The sequence below is a fragment of the Protopterus annectens genome, chromosome 10.part0 (genome assembly GCF_019279795.1).
Source record: "Protopterus annectens isolate FY-2018-M chromosome 10.part0, PAN1.0, whole genome shotgun sequence".
Lineage (NCBI taxonomy): Eukaryota > Metazoa > Chordata > Ceratodontiformes > Protopteridae > Protopterus > Protopterus annectens.
Genome location: NC_056744.1, coordinates 971,970,822 through 971,989,673, shown reverse-complemented (window position 1 = coordinate 971,989,673; position 18,852 = coordinate 971,970,822). Strand labels below are relative to the sequence as shown.

General features: G+C 38.4%; 1 protein-coding gene across 1 annotated transcript in view; it reads right to left on the bottom strand.

Annotated features, from left to right (window-relative positions):
• XPR1 (xenotropic and polytropic retrovirus receptor 1) overlaps positions 1–18,852 on the bottom strand; it is a 2,667,923-nt gene that overhangs the window by 1,110,119 nt on the left and 1,538,952 nt on the right. Inside the window, 1 exon segment of the mRNA XM_044085740.1 lies at positions 11,460–11,541. Within this exon segment, the coding sequence (XP_043941675.1) occupies positions 11,460–11,541 (82 nt within the window).

Here is an 18,852-nt window from a genome sequence, read left to right as displayed (position 1 = left end):
TAGGAAGGCAAAACTTCAACATTTGAAGATCAATACTTGTGTATTATTAAGTTAATACACTTTACGGGTGTACTGGGGGTGTGTTTGTATTTTTTTTGAGGGCTTTCAAAATAACAAAAAGTTTTGTAAGATGTGACATAGGCTCAAATGGATATGACAAGAAACAACTGTATAAAAGATGAACCTGCCAAACAGTACATGCATGCAACACAAAAGATGGAACTGGACATTTAAAAAAAGCTGTTACACATAAAAGGTGGGTATAACAACTTCTCAATGAAATTATGCTTTTTCTAACGTCTTTACATGTCAGTGGTCTCACAGATAAATACAAAAAAAGAGTAGTGAATGATATTTAAAAATAAAGATTACAAATAGCTATGCTACAGGAGACACACTTGGAAAGAACCAAGGTTTTCAGGATGCTTATTCATCAGAATACCTGGGGCAAAGGAAAAAAAAGTACTTACATTAACTGCAAGAGGAACTCCTATAGTGATAGAGGATAAAAAGATAACAATGGTAGATTTGTAGTACTAAGGGGCTAATGGTAAGGGAGGAGGATCACACTGGCATGTATTTATATTTCACCAAAAACTGCTGTAAAGGAGCTTAAGAAAATTCTGGGAGAAATAATCACCATTTAAGCAAGGAATATTACTTAGTGCTGGGGACTGGAATTTGATTTGCAACAGTGAAGATGTGCCTGGGGAGCCCAGATGGGAAAATACAACAAAGGATGGTAGATTTCTGAAGAATGTTATGAAAATATTTGGCATGGAAGATGTGAATTCAGTACTAGGAGTCTGGAGTGAATTTACATACAATTCCACATGATACAAAAACTGGGCTAGGCTAGACAGACTTTACATTTCACAGAAACATGTATTTAATTGCAGGTCTTGATTTAGATGGACTGACAAATGTTACACATATTGGAAAATAGGGGGAATCTCTCAGAACAAGAAAAGGAGCAATTACAGAATGCTAAGCAAAAAATAAGGAATTACCTCAATAATATGCATGAGTTTAGAAAGATTGCTGTTAAGCAACATTTTTTGATAACTCTGGAGCACAGAAACCTCTATCAACAACTCAGGCAACAAAAAGTGAAAAGGACAGTCACCAAGCTTAGGCAGCCTATAACAATGAAGATAACAAGAGACCCTGTAGAAATATTACAAATATTTCAGAAATTTTATGAAAATTTGTATAAAGCAGAGAAATATGGAAATCAAGAAAAGGTACAAATGTAAATGTTTATGGAAGAATTAAATATGCCAAAGTTAAAGGTACACAGTTGGGATGAGATAAAAATGGCTATGTATAACCAATCTACAGGAAAGTCCCCAGGAACAGATGGTATTCCTGTGAAGTTTGGAAGTTAGGAGGGAAAAACTGATAAAGATCTGGAGGGTTTTGTTTAAAAGTATTTTAAGAGGAGGAAAAATACCAACATCCTTGAAGAAGGCGGTGGTAATGGTAATACCTAAAGAGGGTAAAGATCTATCGGTTCCAGCTTCAACACTAAACCATGATTATAAAATGGTTATGTCTATAATGGCTAAAAGAATGGCAAAAGTGATACCAAAACTGATAGATATGGATCAGTGTGGTTTTGTGGAGGGAAGGAAAGCATTTTGACAATATTAACAGAACACTGATGATCCAGAGGGAAGCAGAATGTAAGAAAGTACCACTTTTACTGGTAGGTCTTGATGCAGATAAAGCATTTGACAGAGCAGACTGGGACTTCATCAAGGTCTACTTCAAAACATTGAAATCTCATAACGTTGAACTTCAAAACACTGAGGCCGTAACAGCAAAAACCCAAAACAATGAAACCTCAGAACACTGAAACATTGCATCATAAGACTGAAAACTACAACGCACATGTAAATAAGATCCCCTCCACCTATACCACCACCAAACTAACAAACACTTTTTACTGCATTTCTGCAGGGGGGCAAGTTAATTTCCTAACTTCACTGCAACACAATCATCATACAGAATGTAAACATAATGTCTACATCACTTACCTGTATGCCCTAAAAACACGTACAGATTGGCAAAATAAACACTTTTCCCCGTATTCACTTCTCCCAGCACTTCTCAGAATACTAACTTAACTGCCATGAAAACATCACATTCATATGTTAACATTCTGTATGGTGATCATGTTACAGTGGGGTTGGGAAATTAACTTTCTTCCACTGTAGTACGATCTAGGAGTTGGTATTTAATTTGTGGAGGGTGGGGGTGCAGGGGGGCTTGCCCCCCAACAGAAACGTAGTAAAACATGTGTTTCTTACTCTGATGTTGTTATAGGTGGAGGGGATGTTATTTACATGTGCATTATAGTTTTCTATGTTATAATGCATGCTTTCAGTGTTCTGAGTTTTCATTGTTTTGGGTTTTCAGTTTTTGGTCTCAATGATTTGAATTTCAACACTATGAGATTTATGTTTTGAAGTAGACCCCTTCATGAGCAGGGCAATGGAAGCATTTGCTTTCCCCTGACACAATTAGGTTGATCAGAAGACTATACGAGGGATCAGAGGCATGAATTAAAGTGGGTGGGTCCTCTCTGATAATTTCTGCTCGAGTAGAGGAACCAGGCAGGGTTGTCCACTTTCCCTTTTGCTGTTTGCATTATATTTACAACCACTGACAAAGAAAATAAGGCACTCAGAAATTCAAAGATATAATTGGTATTGTTGTCAGGAAAAGCTGGCTCTATTTGCAGATGATATTTTATACATGACAAAACCAGAAAGGTATATTACAGTGTTGTGGAACATTTTAAGACAGTTTCAAATCTTCTCGGGATATAAAATTAAACTAAAACAAAGGCAATAGCGGTAAATTATGTACCCATGCACAAATTGGTCCAACAATATCCATATTTATGGGGACTGATAAAATGAAGTATTTAAAAGTACGGATTAGAAATTACTCTGCGGTGGCAGCTAAAGATATGTGGGAAGAGACTAAACAAAAGATAATACAAAAAGTGAGAAAATGGAAGTTTTGTTATATGGATATGGATACTAAGATACAAGCCATTAAAATGTTTAATCCCTTTAGTCTTATACACAGGTCAGGCATACTTCTATAAATTGGAGAACAAGTTGCGGATCACAATTAAAAAAAAAGAGTTGAAAGATTTTATTTGGGAAAGGAAGACAGCAAGGGTCAAGTGGGATAAGATGATTCTACTAATAGAACAAGGTAGATAGGATTACCTAATTTGAGGGGGTATTTTAGAGCAACACAGTTACATAGCACAAGAAGAAAACTATAATTCAAATGGGAAAGGAATGATACTGACACAGGGAGGAAGCACAAGAAATACATAGAGACTGGGATTTTGGATGCAGGCTCTTAAGAAGAACAACCAAATTATACATAGTATTATATTCTTAAAATAGCAGGGAGTATTCTAAGAACCAACCCAGCACAAGAATGGATAAAAGAGATTTTGCCAATAGGGGTGACCTGTGATCAGGGATACTGATAATAGGCAAGAGGGGGCTGGAATTTAGGAACCAAGGTATTGGGAGCAAATAACTAGAAAGGGAAAGGTAATAGAATGGAAAGAAGCCAAGAATTTATTTGGACTGCAGGTTAGAGATTGCCTTCCCTATTGAGGATTGATATCAGAGTATAGGCAAAGAGAAAGAAACAGGGGGTTCCTAAATGAAATACCAGCACTGGTACTGTTTTTAACAGCATCTAGAACAGAAGCTGCTGTTAAAAACTGAATAATTAGTAAAGCATATAAAATACTGCATGATAATTATAAGAATCAATCAGAGGAGCTTAGAACGGATTGGGAAGGAGAGTTTGGATAAGCAATTCACAAAAAGACAATGGGGGGATATAGGTTTACCTCCCAAATATGCAACAAGGTCTAGAAGATGTAGGATCTTTGCCTGGAAGTGTTTACATAGATATTTTTATACCCTGAGTAGACTCCAAAGAATTTTTCCTCAGGTGGATAGCAAATGCTGGAGATGTGACGGGCAAGAAAGAGGTAGCTGGGAACATATTTTTTGGAAATGTTATGAGCTGGCAGACTTTTGGGATTCTCTGCAGAACTCTCTGTCGGAGATGCTGGGAGAGCAGATTGGAATGAGTGGGGAGATGATTTTTTGAGTTATGCTACAGAATTGGAATTAATTAGACATAGTACAGCCTTGCTGAGTCTAATTATGGTGGTTGCTAAATAAGCAATTACTAGAAAATGGAAATCAAAGTCTAGACCAACTCTACTAGATGTAGTGAATATAATAACAGAGATAAAGCAACAGGAAATTGGGATCTTTAGAAAAGGGAAGGAGCAAACTACAAAGGAAAAAAATGGGAATTGTGGGAACACTATATGCAGAGCAGGAATGAGGTTTAAGAGGCAGGATTTGAATGCGCTATATAATGCTTAACTCACCATGACTGGACGGTTTATAAGTGATGTACAATGTCTACAACTACAGTTGTTTCAATGGTGTCTGTGATGTAAACTGTTTGCTACTAAAGTGATATAATTTTGTATGTTTTTCATTTATATAATTGTAAGATTGTCTTTGTCACATGTGTAAATTTAATAAAGATGTTTGGAAAAAAAAACAAACAGAACACTGATGATCCAGAGGGAAGCAGAATAGAAGAAAATACCAATGTTGGTGGTGGATCTTGATGCAGAGAAAGCATCTGACACAGTAAGTGGGAAATGGAAGCATCTGCATTCCCTGATAAAATTATAAGGTTGATCAGGAGAATAAATGAGGGATCAGAGGCGAAAATCCAAGTGGGTGGATCCTCTCAATTTCTGCTTGAGCAGAGGAACCAGACAGGGGTGTCATCTCTCCCCTTTGTTATTTGCATTACATTTAGAACCACTGGCAAAGAAAATAAGGGACTCAGAAATTCAAGGATATAACTGGTAAGGTAGTAAAGAAAAGATGGCTCTATTTGCAGATGACATTTTTTATATTTGACAAAACCAAAAAGAGACATTACAGTGTTTCTGAACATTCTGATACAGTTTCATATCTTTTCAGGATACAAAATTAATGAAGCTAAAACAAAAGCAATAGAGGTAAATGATGTAGCTACACATGAATTGGTTCAGCAATATCCACATTTCTGGGGACATGATAAAATGAAGTTGTGAAGACTGGTAGAGAATGGTGAAGGCTGCCAGCCTAGCCAGATAGAATTGTGCAGATAATTCTGTCATTTGTAAATATAAATGTAAACTACAGGCTTGTTGTCTTAAATGTAAAGAAATACTGTTACATGTGGAACTGGAAATAAATGTGGCAACAGTACACTCTACTGACCAAAGTAAAGCATGTGGTGACCCTTTGAAGTAACAGTGGTGCCGAAAAGGCTAGATGAAACTTTCCTGCCTATTGTTTTAAGGCTAAGGATAATGACCAGAATTTTACGTGTGGAATGTCCTTTATTGCTCTAAGTGTAAAAGAATGTAACTGTAGTATCTGTCAGCCTGAGAACACAAGGAGTGTGTGAAATGATATAATGTTTTATCAGAACTGCAGTTTCAATTTAAACAGAGAGAACCAGAAGGCATTAAGCATTTTTGTCTGGATCATCAAACTCACAGCACTCTGCCTTGCTCTATGTAAGTAAGTTATTTTAGAAGTGTGCTTTCTTTTAGCAATAGCTAGAAAATTAGAAAGATTAGACTAAGTGATTACTGCACCAAGTCACTCTAATAAGCCTTGTCTGCAGTCATACTACCAACTGGATAATAATATTGCACAGTAATAACTGGACACCCTTGTAAGGGCCTTTGAGTAGCTGATAAGTATTAGTGGGTAGTGGCAGCTGATACTACTGTATAGTCTGGGAGAAAGGGGCACAGCTGGAGAACCTGTGCCAGCCTTCCCCAGGAGTGTCTGTGTGGTTATATAAACTCTCATCTCAAAGTGCATGTATGTGTGTCAGCTACTTGGGCAGGGACATGAAGCAGTGGTTGGACAGAGAGGGTGCTAAAGGTTTTAGCTTGCCCACTAGGCTGAGATCTGGACCCTATAGCTGTGCCAGTTGGGAGTCTTATTGGGGACCTGGAGAGCAAGGGAGTGACCAGCTGTGTGATCTCTGTGTGCTCTTAAGGGAAATTGCACTTTACTGTGTGTATTTGTTATACTCTCCTCATATATGAGATGCCCTCTCTGGTGTTAGTGGTGAGGATTGAGGCTCCTTGATTGCTGGGCCAGGGCACGGGCATCACAGAAGTATTTAGGGTATGGATTACAAATTATTCTGGCGTGGCAGCTAAGGATATGTGGGAAGAGAGACTAAACAAAACATAATACAAAAACTGAGAAAAATGGAAGCTCTGGTATATGCATATTGATAATAAGACACAAGCAGTTAAAATGTTTTTAGTCCCTTCAGTCTTATGCACAGGTAATGCATAATCAACCAGAGAAGTTGTGCACAACAATTACTAAAGAGCTGAAGGATTTTATCTGGGAGGGGAAGATGGCAACAGTCAAGTAGAATAAGATGATTCTTCCAATAGAGCAAGGTGGATTGAGACTACCCAATTTGAAGGGATATTTCAAAGCTAAATAGTTAAGGCTCCTATACATAGCACAAGCAGAAAACGACAATTCAATGTGGAAAGGGATGACAATGAAACAGGGTGGGAAGCTCAATAAACAAGGAGAGACTGGGATTTTGGATATGTAGCTTTAAGGAGAATAATAATATAATCATACAGAATATTATACTCATAATGTAGCAGAAAGTATGCTAAGAACTAAGCCAACATGGGAATGGAGAAAGGAGATTCTGCCTATAGGGATGAGTACAATTACAGATACAAAAAATAGGCAAGAAGGGGATAGAATTTATTGGAGAAAACTAGCAAAGGAACCAAGGTATTAGGAGCAAATAACTAAACAGGGAAAGGTAACAGAATGGGAAAGATGCAAAGAATTTATTTGGACTGCAGGGTAAAGACTGCCTTCCCTATCAAGGATTGATATCAGAGTACAGGCAAAGAGAAAGAAATAGGGGGGTCCTAAATGAAAGACCAGTGCTGGTAGAAGTTTTAGTAAAATCTAGAACAGCAGCTGCAGTTAAGAAAGGAATAAATAGTGGAGCATATAAATAAAATATTGCATGATAACTATAATAATCAGTCAGAGGAGGTTAAGAAAGGACTGGGAAGCGAGACTGGATGACAAATTCACAAAGGAAAATGGGGGTATATATATGTATGCCTCCCAAATATGCAACAATGTCTAGAAGATTTAAGATCTTTGCTTGGAAGTGTTTACATAGGTATTTTTATACTCCAAGAAGACTCCTAAGAATTTTTTCCTTGGGTAGACAGCAAATGTTGGAGGTGTGATGGAGAAGAAGGTGGTAACCAGGAACGTATTTTCTGGGAGTGTAATGAGTTGGAAGACTTTAGAGAGTCCCTGCAGACTGCTCTGTCAGATACTGGGTGAGTAAACTGGAAATGATTATTTTGAACTGTGATACAGAATCGCCTCGACACAGTAAGGCCTTGATGAGTCTAATTATGGTGGCTGCAAAAAAGCAATTATTAGAAAATGGAAATCAAAGTCTATACCAACTTTACTAGAAGTAATGAAAATAGTAACAGAGATAAAACTGGAATTGGGATCTTTGGAAAAGGGCAGGAGCAAGTTACATAGGAAAATAAATGGAAACTGTGGGAACAGCACATGCAGAGGAAGAACAAGGTTTGAAAGAAGGCAGGATCTGAATGAGCTATGTAATGTTTGACAGTGACTGGAGAGATTAAAAGTGATGTAAAATGTTTGCAACTACAATTGTGCAAACATGGTTTGTAATATATAATGTTTGCAACTGAAATTATGTCAGTGTGGTTTGTTTTAATTTATATAAATGTAAGCTCAGTGATGCAGCAGTAGCGTTGTCGCCTCACAGCAAGAGGTTCTCCAGTTCAATTTTTGGCTGGGCTGCCTTTTGTGCGGAGTCTGCATGTCCTCCCTACATTCGTTTGGGTTTCCTCCGGGTGCTCCAGTTTACTCCCATGTTACAAAGACATGCTTCTGGAGTGTTTCTCCCGGGCCTCCACTGAAAAACTGACTTCCTTTCAAGTCAGACTTTCCCGGTTAACAAATGTTAAATAAATAAAAATGAATAAGATTGCCTATGTCATATGTGGTAATTTAATAAAGATGTCTCTTGTTTAAAAAAAAAAAATTCTTATTACTTATTTCTGTTCCAGGTACAGATTTAGTTTACAGAGCAACAACCAGAATTTTTGGTCACAGTTTACTACTTTCTTTTGCAGCTTCCAATACAACTATCCTTCCTTACTGCTACTTTTGTAAGTCCTAAAACCAACACATACCATTAGCTATGTTTTGCAAATTCTTTAGAGGGCGAAACAGACTTTGTGCTACTATAAAATTTTTGTCAGTATTATTGCTTTACCTTCTTTAAGAGACCAGTTTTCATCATACTACGCATGTTTAGGAACACTTTTTTTTTTTTTTTTTTTTTTTTTTTTTACATATACCTAGGTTTACTAATAGCTTGAACATATACTTCCTAATGCAAACAAGTTTTTTTTGCACAAAGTATTTCTCTTAGCAGCTTGGTATAGTCATGATGCAAACCTATTGATAAGCAACCTGTTATCAGTTTCATATCACTTCTTTATCAGCATTCACCAGTATTTGTCATTGTACTGCTGTTTTCATGCATTTATCCAGACTACATCATTAAACTAAAGACTGCGATCAACATTTACAATTTTCTTGGATGCAACTTCTGCAGAAACGGAGTCAAGGAAGGCAGCCACCCTGGGTGCAAGGTGTTAGGGGGTACATTCAGCAGATGCTGACTAGTTGGCATTGCAGTACCAGTATTCATCACCATATCTGCATTTCTAAATGCTGCTATGGAATCTGATACTGCTTTTGTAGCCAAGACTGAAATGCTTTTTCTCTTCAGAGCTTCATGTGTGGCATACATTGTAACAAGCAGTTTGTTATGTATCTTTTAAAAGTTTTAAAATTTGAAGACCTTTTTTTCTCCACCTCAGCTTAAGAGTTGAGTGGTGCAGAGGACCTGGTGCTCCTCTGGAAGATCAGAATGCTTTTTTTTTTGGTCCTCAACATAGAGCTGAGGGTCACCAGATCAAGAAGCATCACTGGGCACTTGACGAGTCAGCTATGGCTCTGAATTTCAGCATATTCATTGTTACTTCAGTTGCTACACAAAGTTTCAAATACTTTTGGGGTAAATCTCAATGCAGACTAGTTAATACATTGCTTTACTTTAAGCATCCAGTCAAGTAAATTAAATAAACCATTCTTTTCTCCGTGGCATAAACACACCATTCTAAATACACACTGAACTTCTCAGCACAGATACTATTAAAACCCTATCAAGCAACCTTTTACTCTGGGTATACACAATTTAGACAACATAGGAGGAGCTTTACTGAAGCACAGATGTGGCACAGACAATTAACTACAGTTGAATCTGACTACTTTCTTTTTCTGTTTTATATATATTCCCCATTTAATATAAACACTGCAGTTAAATTTCACTTTAGCTTGCAAATGTAATAGCACAGAATTAAATTTCGCCTGCATTAGAAATCTAATTCGGTGTCTCACTGCCCTCTCAAGGCACACACTAGGGAACTTTACTCAAATGGCATGCATTTTCCACCTTTCAATTCGTTTCATTTCACTTCATAAACCACATGTATTATAAATATTTGACTTTCATAGAATACAAAAATGCTGTATTTAAAATCAAGTCATGCCTTTACCTGAAGCAAGCTTGTAACATCCATATATAAGTTTGATGACTGAAATGCTTTCAAACAACAATAACTCTCACACTTTAATACTTCACTAAAGTTCAAGAACATACAATTCTCTTCAGTCTTGTTGTCTCCAAATGTACAGGATTTCCTTTCTCATGTCTCAGGGACTTCCTTCAGGCCACCAGTCTCTCTGGTCTTGGGAATACCCATTTTATTAAATGGCCAAGTCAAGCAGCACCATTATATCATGGTATGTATACACACAGAACACACATGACCAAAAGCAAAAAGGAAACACCTGTTGCAATAGCTAGTCAGAGTCTAATGCTACAGCTTAAACTTACATAATACAATGCTGGCCAGTTTAAGGTCATAACTTGGAATGTCACTCCAGTAATTCTACATAAACAACATAGGTTCTCTGAATGAAAGACCACTCAGAAAGAGAAATGAATGCTGTGTTGCAACATAACAAGAAAGGAGGCCATGCCAGTGTGAGAAGTACTTCAGAAAAGCCAAGTGATAAAACGTAATGGAAAGTCCAAGGTAAACCACTTCTACCACTACAGAAAGCACACATGCCCAGCCTGACAAAACTGATGCGTACTTTGGTATTCCTGACGAAGTTACTTTGAAACATTTTTCAGTTAGTTACAGGACCTGGAAGCAATTAGTATGGCTAATTTATCATCTCATAATCCTGTACTTAACATACAGATTCCAATCTGACTACTCTGTTAACAAGGAAAGATATGTTGTGGTTTTGCTTGTGCCTTGAAGATCAGGGTCATACACACGCATGCATCCATTTTAAAATATGCATTCCTGCCCCTCCCAATCCTATCATGAGCAATACACCACTACACACTCTTTCGCCACACATATAATAATTTAATTTAAAAAGGGCAGAATAAGACATGCCCTAGCTAAAACAGCATATTTTAATGCACAGTCCTAGACAAAGAACTAATGCTTAACTGAAGAAACTTTGTTGTAAGCTAAGTCTATGATGATCACCACCCATACAGGAGGTCACTAGAACAGAAAAAAATACAGCTGGCATTAACAGGATCTTTGCATTTGATACTAAGCCACATCTAAGTTTGTCAGTAAGGACATCCATGAAATGAACAGGAATTTAAAATGCAGCAGACAAGTAAGAATTCACATTCTCTATTTTTGATGTTGCAACAATTAGTTGATAGAAGAAAAAAGCACATGCTCTGAAGATAGTGGGGTCATGTCAGCTCTTACAATATTGGTCGCTGTACTACGCGCACTGGTAATGTATGTAAATATGCTGATACATGCCCTTTTCCAGACATAACCAGAACACAGCAGCACAGTTCTACTTCCAGAAAGTAATATATATGTTTATTTTGTTCATATTGCATGCAAGTATTTGTGGTCATTTACAGTAAAATGCATGCACTTCTTAGCTTGTCAGCTCCACAGTTTTGAATATCACTTGCCAAATTAGTCTATTTCTAGAATGACATACCACAAAGATTAAACTAGCAGTAATGCGCTGTCAATAGTGCAATACCAGAGCTGACATGTCCTGACTTTTTCAGACTGCTTTGAAAATGCTGCATTCCGAGTCATTGTTCATATTTTTTTGCACAGCAAGGTTGCAGAGTGTTACCTGCTACGACAATGGAAACAACTAGCACAAAGAACATTCCAAAGTAGAGTCCAACTCTGAAAGTGGTCCATGCGGGTGCAGGCTGCAATGTAGAAAAACAAGACAGCAAATTAAAACAAAAGTGTCACAGCCACAAACTAAGAAATAGTCTTATGAGCAAAGAGAATTCCTAACATTTTTAATTATTTAACATTTGTCAGTCTGGTCAGTCAGCTAGTCTAAAGGCCCTTTTAGCCACTATCCAATCCATTAACATTTATTAAGTTAAGCACAAGCATTAGAATTTAGTAATAGTGCAAGGCATTTGTACAATCAAATTTACAAAATATAAAAGATACCTCAAAATATCCATGGACAGTGATGCGACAAGGTAAGAATGATAAATTTGAATTTAAAAATGGTGGAGAATAATACATTCTTTTAACAATACACAGCATGATACAAGACCAATAACATTGGATCTGTGCATACAGTGAAGGGAAGGGTTATTCTGTGAAGCATCAGTTTCTTGAACAGTAATACAAAAAAATGATAAATCAGAAGAGAATTTGGGAGTGGATGAGGTAGAACTTGGAAGGACAGTAGCAATGAAACATACAACAGGTAAACTGCTTCTAAACTGATACCTGGGAAAGAGGGAAAGTTGAGAGAAACTGAAACAGCAGAATCACACTGTTCAATGGTTTCCATTTCGAAACATTGCTTATTATGTTTCAGATTCAGAATCTGTGTCGGTTACTATGACACACAAGATGTTTTGTTTCTCCACACTTCAAAATAAAAACGGGCACTAATTTATAACCTTAATGCAAATATTTCAAAACATGCATGAGAAAAAAGGTTCAAAAACTAAACAGATATGGCAATACTTTAAGATGCGTATCAGAGAAATACCAAAAACACATCATTGCATACCCATTCAATATATGTAATTTTTCCAAGTAGTTAAACATCTACTTTGAAAATCCTACTTGCTTCAAAATTACAGCATGTTTACTTGAAGTCTCTTGTATTTCCTACATTCCTGCCCTCAAGTAAAGGATACTGAACGTGCTGTAAACAAATGGTAGGCTTCCTATCTCTGCATAACCTACAATACATGTTACTTGTATTGCACTGACAATTTAAGTGCATATTAATTCAGGATATAGAACTTGGTGTAGCGAGAAATGTATGACAACTGGATTCCAACCAATATACAGTAAACTCTCGGTTAACTGGCACACATCGGGATTGGTAGATGCTGGATAACTGTAGTTTCTGGTTGCTTGAGAGTTACTACTAAAAATAGGTATGACTAATAACTGTACCCTATACTATTTGTTTGGTTTGACTTGTTCTCAGATTGAAGAGAGATGGAATTTATTCCTATCTTCCTTTTTAAAACTCTTAAAATGTAAGATATGTTTCTGTGGTGGGAAAACAGAAAATGCAATACATGAAAATTGTACTGTATTTCTTTGAAATTTTTTTGCTGATTGCTTGAGAGTGCCGGTTAACAAGAGTTTACTGTAATGCAATTTTACTGTCAAATTTCCTACTTATTTACTATTTGCTGGATAACAACAGGCTGTATTAGATGTGCATTTGAACAAAAACCTGTTGTTGTGTATAGCATTCCTACCACACTCAAGTGAGGGTAGCATTACACTACGACACTAATACAGCACAGTGTTCTTTTTCTTTCACTAATAAAGGTAGGTCATCTAATGAAACAAGGGCAGCCTTAATAACTTCACATGCTGCTGCATTATTTCAGTGAACACATCATTTAATTCACCATAGTATTTTACCTGCTAGTGACTGCAACAGTGGTCTAGAGGAATAAGCCTTGATTACGACTCAGATGAATTGAGTTTGAATGGTGTCTCTTGCACTTGACAGCACAGGTGGTGGATGAACGCGTCTATTTCTGGAGATTGAACGCTAAAAATAGTGAACACTCTTTTATCAAGCTTAAGAACGTGAAACTTTAAAACATCGAAAGAACAGATCAGCAATTTTTTTCCCAGGGAAAAAATTTGCTGATGAAAAAAACAAACAAAAAAAAAACAAACAAACAAAAAAAACCCAATGTACAGGCAAAATAAAGTGGGGCGCTTTGCCCTCACACATCCCAGTGTGGGGGGGACTGTCCCCCACACACCCCCCCCAACTTAAATATACCAACTCTGAAACCGCACCACAGTGGAGAAAACAGCAAAGTCCAGAGAACGGCCCATCGATTTTTTTTCCCCTGGGAAAAAAATTGATGTTCCGTGCCTTTGACATTTTCAGGTTTCACGTTTTAAAGATTGACATATGAGTATTTGGTAATTTAAGCGTTCGCTCTTCTGATAGGAACCCGGATGGCCATACCCATTGGGGGGGGGGGGGGGCACTCAAGTACATATGCCTGCAGTTTGTTTTCCCTGATGACGACTGAGAGAACAACTGCATGCAGTTTCCTGTGGGTGGGTGGAGCAGCAGTCCTGCTGATATCAATCCCCTGAGGAAGTGATGGACAGTGCAATGCACATACCCATTCAAAGGTCATAAACGGGGTCGGGGAAAAATGTAAAAAAATATATATTTCTCAAATCACTCTTGAAGGCTACCTACATGATGGTCCATAATATTTGACCCTTGTTTCAGTGATGATGGGGCGGTGACAAATGGTTCAAATGGATGACCATCTGGCAGAAATAAACAGAAAAAAAATTTCATATGCTTACATTTATGAGACTGTAGCTTTCTTCAGCAAAACTAACTGTGCTAGAAATATAAACAAAATAAGCTTTGAAGCACCTTTCTGCCACATCTTTCAACAGAAGAACTAGAGAAATACTATCACAGTACTCATGCTCTCCCACCATAAACTTTTTCTTTCTTGTCAGTAATTAATTAATGTTCTTACTACATCACAGCCTGTATGGAATGAACCTTTTGAAAAGTCCTTGGTTAGCTGCATCTTTATCACCGACCAGAATTCAACAGCTTTTCCAATAAAAGCCTAGATTTGGGGATACCCACATTCATGAATTAATGCAAGCTGTGATGTAACAAACTGTTGTCACAAGTGTGCAAATCCATAGAGCTTGCCAACTCACCATCCCATGCCACTATTGAGCATCAACTACTTCAAGTATACTTACAGGTTTAGACTTTGAATTCCATTTCCTAGTAAATGTTTTTATGGCAGCCACCAGAATTAAACTTAACAAGCCTTTATTTTGTCTAGGTAAATCAGATCCTGTTTCCCAGCTCAAAATTAAATTAATTCCCTAGTTGCACTCATTTATTCACACAGTATTCCTGACATAGTACTCTGTAGGGAATTTTTAAAGTCTGACAACTCAACACTCCATGAACATATGCTCCCAAGTACTCTTTCTTCCACACTACACACATCCAACATTTGACTGAGGTAAAATTCTTTGGAGTATACTTAAGGTATAAAAGTATCTATGCAAACACTTCCAGACAAAAATCCCACTTTTTCCTGGATTTATTCTACTTTTGGGAGTCATGCATATGTCCTGCCATGTTTCTTTGTGAATGGCTTATCTAATCTCTTTTCCCAGAGTTTTCTGACCTCCTCTCACTGATTCCTATTCTATATGCCTTATTAATTATTCATATTTTTATCAGCAACTTCTGCTCTATACTCGGTTAAAAAAAAATCAACCAGTGCAGGTGCTTCATTTAGGATTCCCCTATCCATTTATCCTTCCCTATACTTGGATAAGAAAACTCAGATAGGGAAGGCAGTGTCTAGCCTTTAATCAAAATGTCTTCTTGCCTCTTCTCATTCTGTTACTTTTCCCTCTCTATTTGTTCCCAATACCTTGATTCCTTTGCCCGTTTCCTGCAGTAAATTCCAGCACTCTTTTGCCATTTCTCTGTATCCCTAAATTGCAGTCATCCCAATTGGCATAATCTCCTTTCTCCATTCCCATCCTGGCTTAGTTCATAGTATATTTCTGATACTTTATATCCTGGCTTAGTTCATAGTATATTTCTGCTACTTTATAAATATAATACATTGTATGACTGTTGTTATTCTCCTTAAGGATATTCATCCAAAATCCCAGTCTTTCCTTATTTCTTGAATTAAAGCAGTTTAATTATCATCCCTTTCCACGTTGAATTGTAGTTTTCTGCTTGCGTTATGTATAAAAGCCTTAACTGTATAGTTCTAAAATATCCTTTCAGATCAGGTAATCCTAAACTTCCTTGCTCTAGTGGCAGGATCAACTTACCCCACTTGTCTTTTGCCATCTTCCCCTTTCAGATAAAATCCTTCAACTCTTTATTAATTACTATCTACAACTTCAACTATGGTTAATAAAAATATGCTTGAACTGTGTATAAAACTAAAAGGGACTAAAAACATGTTATTGTTGTTTTCTTGCTACCCATACCCATAAGCAACAGCTTCCAGTTTCTCACTATTTGTATTATCTTTTGTTTAGTCTCTTCCCACATACCCTTAAGCTGCTTTAACAGAATCCTTTTTAATCCATACTTCTAAATTCTTCATTTTATCATGTTCCCGTAAACATGGGTATTGCTGAACTAATTCATGTGTGTGTGTGTGTGTATGCATAGTTTACAGTTATAGCCTTTGTTTTAGCTTCATTAAGTTTATACCCCCCCCCCCAAAAAAAATATCTCAGAATGTTCAATAGCACGGAGGTACACTTTTCTGATTCCATCAGGTACGAAATTATATCATCTGCAAATAAAGCCAACTTTTCTTGAACACCATACGAACTATATCTTTGAATTTCTGAGTCTCTTATTTTCTTAACCAATGGTTCTACATACAATGCAAATAACAAAGGAGAAAGAGGACACCCTTGCTTGGTTCCTCTGTTCGGACATAACTTGTCAGATAGGAACCCTCCCACTTCAATCATATATCCTTCTAATTAAACTTATTATTCTATCAGAAAATGCAAATGCTTCCATTGTCCTACTCAAAGTCCCAGCTTACTCTGTCGAATGTTCTCTGCATGAAGACCCACCAACAGCAGTGGTATTTTCTTGCACTTGCCTATCAATTTTGGCATCACCTTTTCCATTCTTTCAGCCATTATAGACAGACTTTATAGTCTTGGTTTAAAAATCAAATGGGTTTATATGAAGCTGAATCTGAAAGATCTTTACAGTTTTAGGTATTACAGCCACCCAGCTTTTCTCCAGGATGTTAGTGCCTCCTATTCTTTTAAAATAGTGTTAAACAAAACCTTCCAGAGCTTTATCACTTTCTTCCCGCCTAGGTTCCAAACTTCCATGGAATACCATCTATTCCTGGAGACTTTCTTGCAGATGACTGTATGTCACCATTTTTATCTCATCTCCTCCTATCTTAGTGGCTAGTTTTTAAGCTTCATCTACCTCTAACCTTGATATATTTAAGTCTTCCATAAATATTTCCTACTTCTCTGCTTTATACAAAGTTTCATAAAATTTCTGAAATATCAGTAATATCTCTAAATGATCTCTGGTTATTTTTCCTGATGTGAGAGTGTTCGATCTCGCCGTTTGTTCTTACACCTGGGTTCGGAGCCGATCCTCGGCTCCGTGTCGGCCGCTTTGCAAGCTCTGCATCGAGAAGAAGCTCGAGACCAACCTAACTCCCACAATCCCCCTCTGCCTTTACCTCAGATCTAGTTTGCCGCTGCAGCGTTCGCATCAGTTTGATGAGCTCAAGCAACCTTAAGCTAAGATTTATATTTTTCTTATATTTCTTAAGAATTTCTTTCTTCTAAAATATTATCTAAGTGACTGTGTGTGTGTGTTTATAGTGTTTCGAGGAATTCTCGGTTCCATATAAAGTTCTTTAAACTTTATTAGAGTTTTCCCTCGGGGCCTAACCCCACCCTTTTACTGGATTGACTACTGGATTGACTTTTTTACTGGATTTGACTAAAGTTTCTGGATTAGACATAACTACTGGACTTGACATTTTACTAACTTTTCCTTTGTTAGCTATAACTAAAATGTCTGAGAAAGCTAAGTCTGGCTTTAAACGTTGCCAAAGTGGGCAAAAGATGTCAGTGACTGATAATCATAGTTCCTGCGTCTACTGTCTTGGCCCTCTCCATCTGCAAGAAGACTGTTCAATTTGTCATTCTTTCAGTGGAAGGGTCATGACAGATAGGCGCAGGAAACTTATGGATAGGGGTCTTTTAAAACCTACCTTTCAAGAGGCTCTGGATGCATCAGACCAGGCATCCAAATCCTCGAAGGAATTGAAGACGTCGGAGCCCAGGTCATTGGCTCCGAGCTCTTCAGTTAAAGTTCGATCACCGGTTCCACAGACTTCGGGGCCGAGTGTTGAACTATTGTCAGTTTCCGAGCCTCGAGTCTTGGAACCGGTGATGGAGCTCCCTCCCCCGACACTGCTGAGGTCGGCTCCGTCTTCGATTCCTTCGACGCGCTCTTCCAGACCCCTCTCCGACACCGATGTAGACCGCGTGGTGCAGAAATTAATGGAGAATACGGCCTTATCCAAGCTCATCTCTGTCTCCTCCCAGTTGGTGTCGAGACACGAAGGCCTTCCCTTATCTCCATCTGTTCCTCCTCCGAAACCTATCCAGTCCTCAGAGCCGGAAGAGGCTGATCTGCTGATTGTGGAGCCCTCGGTGCCAGAACCGTCTTTCTCTCGGTCGGCTCCGTTCACCTTGACTCCGTCGGATCCGGTACCGGAGTCTCGGAGCCGAAGATCCATTCTTGGTTCCGGGACTGAGAGTCGGACCGATGTTTCGGTTCCGACGCTCCCTCTCGGGGCCTCGGCTCGGATCGACTCGGCTCCGTCCTCGGGGTCGATGCCTTCGGTGCCTGTCTCAGGGATTCTTCCCATTTCCTCGGAACCGGGAGATACCTCGACTCGGGACCCGGGGGCCATCGACCTCATGAGGAAGGTGTTGTCTACCCAGACAACCACATCAGCAGAAACAGCTTCTCCTCCCCATAAAGGACCGTTATCCTCCTCTGCACCCACGGCTACATCTAAGCGTCGAGCACCTGTGTCTCAGCCACCCCTGGAGGGTGCCCCCTCTTCCTCGGAGGCTTCTTCGGATGCTCCCACCGAAGAAGTTCCGAGGAAAAGATTGTGTAAGAGGAGACACTTAGATTCTCCACAAGAATCATTGACATCGGACACTGACTTAGATGAGTCAGAAGGGTCCCCAAAGTCACCCTCAGAGGATGTCTCTTTTTCTGACATTCTGGAGATCCTAAAGCAGAGAGGTGATTGGCAAGCCCTCCCCCCTTCTGAGGATGAGTCAGTTTTGCTGAAGGCATTCGGTGCTCGACCTTCCTCCTCCTGGGTCACTCCGCCCTTCGATGAGTTGATGGAGCTGATTGCTCGAAGGGCGTGGGAGACGCCTGACACGGTGGAGCC